The sequence below is a fragment of the Neophocaena asiaeorientalis genome, unplaced genomic scaffold, assembly GCF_003031525.2.
Source record: "Neophocaena asiaeorientalis asiaeorientalis breed wild unplaced genomic scaffold, Neophocaena_asiaeorientalis_V1.1 scaffold6, whole genome shotgun sequence".
Lineage (NCBI taxonomy): Eukaryota > Metazoa > Chordata > Mammalia > Artiodactyla > Phocoenidae > Neophocaena > Neophocaena asiaeorientalis.
The window spans coordinates 1031561-1039826 of record NW_020174424.1 but is presented as its reverse complement, the minus strand read 5'-3'; the positions used below and the strand labels follow the sequence as shown (position 1 = coordinate 1039826).

The 8266-nt window shown below is 41.8% G+C and overlaps 1 protein-coding gene across 2 annotated transcripts in view; it reads left to right on the top strand.

Annotated features, from left to right (window-relative positions):
• Nucleotides 1–1132: 1132 nt before the first annotated feature.
• The window catches only part of STK39 (serine/threonine kinase 39), a 230965-nt gene continuing 223831 nt past the window's right edge, over nt 1133–8266 (top strand). For both annotated transcript variants that reach the window (XM_024756661.1, XM_024756662.1), the window contains exons 1-3: nt 1133–1240; nt 4570–4711; nt 5907–5962. In XM_024756661.1, coding sequence (XP_024612429.1) covers nt 1147–1240; nt 4570–4711; nt 5907–5962 — 292 coding nt within the window. In that variant the 5' untranslated portion in view covers nt 1133–1146. The remainder of the gene's footprint in view (nt 1241–4569; nt 4712–5906; nt 5963–8266) is intronic.

Sequence of the window (8266 nt, the reverse complement as noted above, 5' to 3'; positions counted from 1 at the left end):
ACCTTTGATTGAGGGTTAGCATTCAACTGACTTTTTTTTCTGCGGTATGCGGGCCTCTCAGTGCTGTGGCCTCTCCCGTTGCGGAGCACAGGCTCTGGACGCACAGGCTCAGTGGCCATGGCTCACGGGCCCAGCCGCTCTGCGGCATGTGGGATCCTCCCGGACCGGGGCACGAACCCGTGTCCCCTGCATCGGCAGGCGGACTCTCAACCACTGCGCCACCAGGGAAGCCCTCCACTGACATTTTATAGGAGTCATCTGGCGGTAACTTAAAACAGCAAACCAAAACCAACATGAGCTTGAGTATTGCAGAAAACTGTGGCTTGTTGAAGTTGCCCATGTGTTTGGTTTCAAAGCTTTGTTGTTTTGTCTTTTGATAAAACTTTTTTCTAAACTGTGACCCACAGAGCATTATTTTCCTGCATTGTTCCTGTGGATTCAACTATTGACAGTTTATCTACTGCAGGACTTCTCAGAGCCTTTGACAGTACTAACATACCTGTGACGTGACGCCTGTAAACTGAGATGTAGTATCTGATGTTGCCCAAGCTTATTTCGTTTTACCAGCTGCCTCTCCCACCCCCACCTTGCTTTTTTCCTTGATGGAATATCTACCATGGAAGATAGTTTGGGAAATGGTACTCTAGCATTTTTATAGGTAGTTTTTCATGTACCATCACAGCAGTGCTCAGAAACAAGGAGTTTTGTTGCCCCTTTTTGTATGAGTGAGGAATACCAGGGTTCAGGTTGGCACCAGGACCCAGGTCTCCTAATAGCTCACCAGTCTTTTATCTCTCTGTCGGGGCGTTGGGTTCAGGTAGGAGGCACTTATCACATATGGCCGCTGGGGGGGGGTTATAGAGCTGTGTGCTGATCTGAAGTTACTCTGTCCTGTGGCTGGTCCTCAGGGCTCTGGGGTCTCCTGTAGAGGCCTTCCTAATTCTAGCAAGTTGATAACGAGGGTGAGAGAGTTCATTCTCGTGTGGTTTCTGTGAAGTAATGGTTTAGGCAGCCCCTTGCCCAGATGTGCTTTAAGTAGGAAAGTTACCCAGATATTCAACTATGGTTCACTTGTGTCTTGCTTCCTGATTTTCGCCCCATGGTACATGTCATGTTTTGCTTTTTTTATAGAAAGAAATTCAAGCCATGAGTCAGTGCAGCCATCCCAACGTAGTGACCTATTACACCTCTTTTGTGGTAAAAGATGAACTTTGGCTGGTCATGAAATTACTAAGTGGAGGTAAGTGGATTTTGTCATTTTTGTTTGTTTGCTTGTTTTCTTTTTTTCCTTTTGTGCAAGTCAGCATATTGAATAAGACTTTAGATTTGATCCCCTTACTCCTGTATTTATAAGTTTTCTTGGTTTATTCTTTGCCTAGAGAGTAAAGTCCGGATTTCTTCACATTGATATTCAGGGCCTTTCATAATTCAGCTTAACTTGTAGAATATCTATGTCCTCTTTTACCCCGGCCTTCTAGGTGTGGGTGAGACTCCCCAGATGCCTTCTGCCCTCTGATGTCTCTGTGTTGCTACTTAGCCCCAGAAGTCTGTCTATCCTTCTCCATGTGCCCAAGTCCTGAAAGGCCCCATCCTCTCTGTAGCCACCCCTTACTCTCTTTAGAAAAGTTAACCAATCCTTCCTCTTTAAAGCCTTCATTCTTAACGTTATTCAAGTCTCTAACACACTGTAATGAGTTATTTCAGTGCGGTTTACTAAAGGTCCGTGGTGATGGAAATGTTCTGTGGCTGTGCTATCCAGTTTCTACTAGTGGCTCTTAAACACTTGACATGTGGCTAGTGTTACCCAGGGACTGAATTTCTATTCAATTTTAATTAGGTTACATTTAAATAACCTCAGGTGGCCAGTGGCCTATGGTATTGGACAGTGTAGTTTTAGATTGTGGATTTCATGAAGAAAGCATGTGGGAAGGTGAAGGAACTTTGCCTCTCTAGCCTCAGATCACTGACGTTAAAAAAGCCACGGACAATTAAATTTATAAGACACTTTCCCATTCCTGTATTTTATCTCTTTTAATCTTTGAACGTCACGCTTTGATAGGGGAGGATAATGATAACGGTTAATTTTCTTGAACACTTCCTCCGTGGCTGGATCCTGTGCCAGGTGACTTACTGCCTTTATTTCATTGTAATCTGGACAAGACCATTGCATGGCAGGTGCCACGATCCCTGTGTTTCAGAAAGGACACCAGAGCTCAAGAGAGTTAGGCTGCTTGCCCAAGGCCACACACGTCGTGCCTGTTAGTGCTGGGATCTGGACACGTAAAAGCTACCCTGCGCTGCAAGTATCATCACCTTCATTTTACAGACCCGAAAACTGGAGCTGAGAAAGCCCGAGGGATTCCTTCCTAATACCCAGCATCCCCATACCTCTCATGTGTTCTCTTTGCAGGGCGTCCCTCCCTGTATAGCCATCTTACTGAGACGTGAAGTATGGTTAGGAGTAGAGGAGAACATTTGGTGGTATCTGGACGAAGCCAGAACCGACAGTGCAGAGTTTATTTGGTGGAGCCCATTTTTATCTGCAGACCCAGTTCAGCTAAGGCTAAATCAAGGCAGCATCACAATTAAAAAAATTTTTTTTTTTTTTTAGCGAAACTGTCTTGGATCCAGCAGAGGCCCTGCAATGAGATGGCGAAGGCATTGTAATTGCCTTGGGTCTGCTTGTGTAGGTCTCGGTAGGGAGCCTGGGAGAGCTTAGTTTGGTTCTGTTTCCAGTCTTGTCAATCCTATTAGTTATTGTTTCCTTGAGTGCTGACTCTGGCTTGTAATTAAAACGGAAAAGAAAAATGGAAGGAAAAAGGAAGCCCGTTGGAGCCTACCGCAGTGTTGAGTGTCAGGACTGCTTCTTGGTTCTGCTGAGGATGGTGCTGTATTGATAAGATGATCTTAACCTGGCCTCTCCTTGTAGGGGGTCCACTAACTGAGGAAACAAGAAATTCTGGTGACCTGGGGCCCTGTGGATTTTAATTCCTCTCTTTATTTTCATCCCAATTAACCTTTTATAAGCTTGAGAATATCCCCTGTGCCCTTTCCTAAGGACTGGATAGAAAATTTCATTGTCTTTTTAAAAGAATCCAATTTAGTCTCCCCTGGCCCTAGGTAAGAGGAACAGGTTTCCACAGGTGAGGGGAATGTGGGCCGATGTAGCCTTTCGCTCATTTTGCTTTCAGCAGGCCAGAAATGCATGCATGCCTGGTATGGTATATCCTTAAAAGAAAATATTAAAATGTTTTTGGAAGTATCGTTTTCTAAATGATCCCCCAATCCAAGAGTCAGTGAATAAAAGAGATGTTTGTTTCTCCCTGAGGGGAAAGATATGCATTTGTTTTCTTCTATATTATTTTATTACATCAGATCTCTTAGTGGCAGGTGGCTAGCCTGGTGTAGTAATATCTGATGGGGAAACTCAGTCCTCTTAGTTAAATCAGGGAGAGCCTGGAGCCATATTCGGGTCCTGAGATAGGCTATTTGGTAACTCTTCAGAAGTGTTGAACCCCCAGGTAATTATGGCTCTTAAGGTAACCGGGAAGTTTGGAATATTAATTAACATGTGTTGGAGCATGAATTCACAGTGCCAAGGATACTAATCTGTTTATAGTAACAAAATACTATGTATTTATTTCTTTATTATTAAACTCTGTACATCACGCCTCAAGTAAATGTAAATGAAGATTGCCTGGAGTCACAGAAAGGAATCTTCTGGTTATAAGCAGAGGTCTGAAGGCAACAGACATTTTTTCTCTCCTCCTACCTGAGGTTAAGAAAAAACTGTGCTTCTTTCTCTCAGCAGTTCCCTGCTGTCTTTTCTCCAGGCCTCTTCTTCCTTTCTTTTTCAGTTTAGACATCCCGAACCCTCTTTTAATCTGTAACCAGTTGCATATCTACGGAAAAGGGACTAACTGTGAAGTGGCCGTAGACAGTCTTCTGCTTCCTGACCCAGAATCCCTCTCATTAAGTTCAGCTGGATGTGTGCTTGCAAACTTGGATTTAGTGTTTTTCTGGTCACGGGCTACCATGCAATTGTTTGTATGCCTTGGGAATATTTGTATTAAATAAACAAATGAAAACTATATTTCGTTGTTCTCGTTTAGCTTTTTATTTTTCTAAGGATTTTTAAAAGAATCTTTTTTATTTATTTAATTTATTTGTGGCTGCATCGGGTCTTAGCTGCAGCACACGGGATCATCGTTGAGGCAGGCGGGGTCTTCGTTGTGGCTTCTCTCTAGTTGTGGCGTGTGGGCTTTCTCTTCTAGTTGTGGTGTGCAGGCTCCAGGGCACGTGGGCTCTTTAGTTTGCGGCACGCGGGCTCTCTCGTTGAGGCGCGCGAGCTCAGGAGTTGTGGCTCTCGGGCTTCGTTGCCCTGCGGCGTGTGGGATCTCAGTTCCCTGACCAGGGATTGAACCTGCGTCCCCTGCATTGTAAGGCGGATTCTTTACCACTGGACCACCAGGGAAGTCCCTCGTTTAGTTTTTTAAATAGGGAGGACTATTCTGGAAAGGTAATGAAGGTGCTTATACAGTTGTCCAATTCTTCTGTCTGTCCACTTAGGTTCAATGTTGGATATCATAAAATACATCATTAACCGAGGAGAACACAAGAACGGAGTTCTGGAAGAGGCGATAATAGCAACAATTCTTAAAGAGGTTTTGGAAGGCTTAGACTATCTACACAGAAATGGTCAGATTCACAGGTATGACCCCTGCAGAAATGTTTAAATTCAGCTGTTCATATCTTCAGTCCTAGTTAGTAAAGAATACTAAGGAAACACACCTCACAGGTAGGTATTGACATATCTCTAACTTAGGTAGTTTAAATAGATGGGAATAAAGTACTTAAGAACGAAACGAGAGAACAAGTTTTGATGAATTATATTGGTATATTGGTTTATCTGCTTTCACTGAAATAAGAGTAGACTACAGAAAGTACTGTGGGGACTCAAAAAAAAATCAGTTGACATTTTATACTCATTTGAAGTACACTCATTTGGACTGGATAGCATCTCTAACTTTCTAATGCAGGTGAAAGTGTTCCAAACATTTAATATGTTAATTATTTTTGACATGGTGGTGGAAGAGAAGGAGGGGAGGCACTAATTTCATCTCTTTTGTGGCATAAAATGCTAATTCTTTCAATAGCCAAACAGCATCGCTTATGAGTGCCTGATGCTTCAAATGGGTTAGTGCTCCTTGGGCTCTTAGGAATTGTTGCAAGTAAATAACCACTTACCAGTAATATGAATATTGCAATTCCCTTGCCCTGAGCTATAAGCGAGCTGTATGTTTAATGGTATCTACTATGTCTTTCAGTAATTAGAAAAAAATATTACTTTAGAAGGCAAACTTATAAATTGTCATTTTTCTTAAGTGTTAAGACTACTCAGCACGACTTCTATATTGTGAAGAAATACGTTACAGGGTATTGTAATTAGTGTTTACCATCAGAATCTCCCCAGAGGAGAGACTGATCAAATCCATTGTTTTAGAGGCTAAGGGGATTGATTGGAAATTGCATCACGGACACATTTAAGTGGAAGTAGAACAGCTTTACACAGACTGGGCTCTAATTCTTGACAAAATGATAGTATTGTGTGTGTCTAGCAATCTGTAACTCTGTAACATGAAATGATCTACTCATTATTGTTTTAATTAAATCTGGATAATGATATCACATAAACTATTTGTTATTAAAATCCTAATCATCCCCCAGGAGCAAACTATAAAATCACAATGTACCTTTGTAACTTTTAAAATCTGTGATATAATTTTAATATTTATAAAATAATTTTGTCAAACATCTGCATTGTATGATAGGTATTAAAATCTCCCTGAGTGAATATAATGTCTGTACTCCATAATTAAATTCTCTCTCTCTCTCTTTTCTAATAGGGATTTAAAAGCTGGTAATATTCTTCTGGGTGAGGATGGCTCAGTACAAATAGCAGGTAAAGCTGACAAAGATAAAACATTCTTTACCTGTTTACAGAAGTGTTAGGGCTTCAAAGAATGTAGACTTGTTCCTAAGAAATGAACAAATTGCATGTAATCTGTGTTTTTAAATTGAAGTATAGTCGATGTACCATATTATGTAAGTTACAGGTGTACAGTGTAGTGATCCACAATTTTTAAAGGTTATAGTTATTATAAAATATTGGATATATTCCCTATGTTGTACAGTGTATCCTTGTAGCTTATTTTATACATAGTAGTTTGTACCCCTTATACAGTCCCTCCCCCTTTCCCTCTTCCCCTTGGTGACCATGAGTTTGGTCTCTATATCTGTGAGACTGCTTCTTTTTAGTTATATTCACTAGTTTGTTGTATTTTTTAGATTCCACATATAAGTGATATCATACAGTATTTGTCTGTCTCTGTCTGACTTATTTCACTTAGCATACTACCCTCCAAGCCCATCCATGTTGTTGCAAATGGCAAAATTTCATTCTTTTTAATGGCTGAGTAGTATTCCATTGTATGTACCACTGTATCTGGGCTTCCCTATCATAGACTGTTTCGGTCTGAGGTGTAACATGTTTCTCTGCTAGTTTAGAATGTGGCCTTTTAATAAAAAACAATTTTACTTTTAATTTTTTAATATTTTCTACCTTCCAGATTGAATAATGGTGATATTTATATAACTGTAAGAAGCACTTTTGAGAGTTTTTGGTTGAATTTGAAAGTTTAAAACCACTGTACACATTAATTTTAAACCTTTTATTTCTCAAGAGGTAGCTGAAAGAATTGTGAACTCTTAAAATCTAGGGCTTATTTTGCTCTTAAATTTGACCCTTCATGGTGATTCTTGACAGTTGATAGGCATGGCAAGGCAGCAAAGGTCAAATGAGTGAGAGCATCAGGCAGGAGCCTTCTATGTGCAGAACCTCTCATTTTGTTAATGCTCCTAGAATAGCCTGAAAGGCCTGGTTTACAATGTAGCCATGTTCATACCAACTCTTGTTTTACGCCCGGTCTGGGAAGGTCTGTCTCAGCATCCTCTCATCCATCATTGCTTTGGGCATTTTTGGCTGAACAGTCCTTCTCCGTACTGGACTGTCCCTGTCATCGCAGGGTGTTCAGCCTTCTGGCTTCCGGGCGTTAAATATCACCAGCAGCACGTCCTACCAACATCCTTGGTGTGAAGATCATCCATCTAGCTTGTGTTGTTGACGAAATGCTGAAGATGTTGAATCTGCTTCTATTTGAGTTGGAGTGGAAGAGTCCTACCTTCTAGCATAGGTTTAGGGTCTTTACATGTCTAGTTATTAGAACAAAGTTGATGGCATTTCTTCGTCCCACTCTTGTTTCTAGACAAATCTGAGGATCTGGGGTTATTATTAGAAATGTGAGAGTTCAGCAGGAAACAAACCCACCCTCAACACAAAGGATAAGCCTTGAGTCATCTCTTTGTTTCATTGCCCCTCTCTCAGTACCAGAGGACCAGTCAGGTGATGATGCCCTGGCCTGTATGGCTAGCATTGTGCCGACCTTAGGCTCTGTATTTAGTTAGGTACACTTACGGGACCCTTATTGAGTTATTTTTTAAAGAAGAGACAAGGTGTCTTGAAAATACAAAAGGGAAACTGAGAATTTGTTTCAGATCAAATGTTTCTTCCCTAGGGAACTAATAATGGAAGTGTTATCTTGTAATAGTCCTCCCCCTTGAAAAGATAAATTTAGTCAAGTTCAAGACCGCTGGGGAGGCACTTGTTGTGTCAGTTAAGCACAAAGGCTTTGGAATCAAACAGGCCCAATTTACTACCCACTGTGCAACATGGGGCAAGTTATTGCATCTCTAAGCCTCAGTTTCCCCATCTGTGAGATGGCGATGATAATGCCTATCATTCAGGAAGACGTGGATTTCCTGTGCAGCTATTGAATCATAGGATTCAGACCCCTGTAAGTGCAGTGTGTTTTTGGGAGTTACAGTGTGTTCTAGGTAGAGAGGAGATGCCAGTTTGCAGTCGGGAGGTATTTCTATACAGGCATTTTTATTAAATTGTCTAAAAAGATCCTAGAAGAAAGGACCTTAATCTTTAAAACTCCAGTGAAAGGCTTCCCTGGTGGCGCAGTGGTTAAGAATCCGCCTGCCAATGCAGGGGACACGGGTTCGAACCCCGGCCCGGGAAGATCCCGCATGCCGCGGAGAGTCATATAATCATCAGTTTATGTCCAGAAGACCACTGGGCCCGTGAGCCATGGCCGCTGGGCCTGCGCGTCCAGAGCCTGTGCTCTGCAGCGGGAGAGGCCAC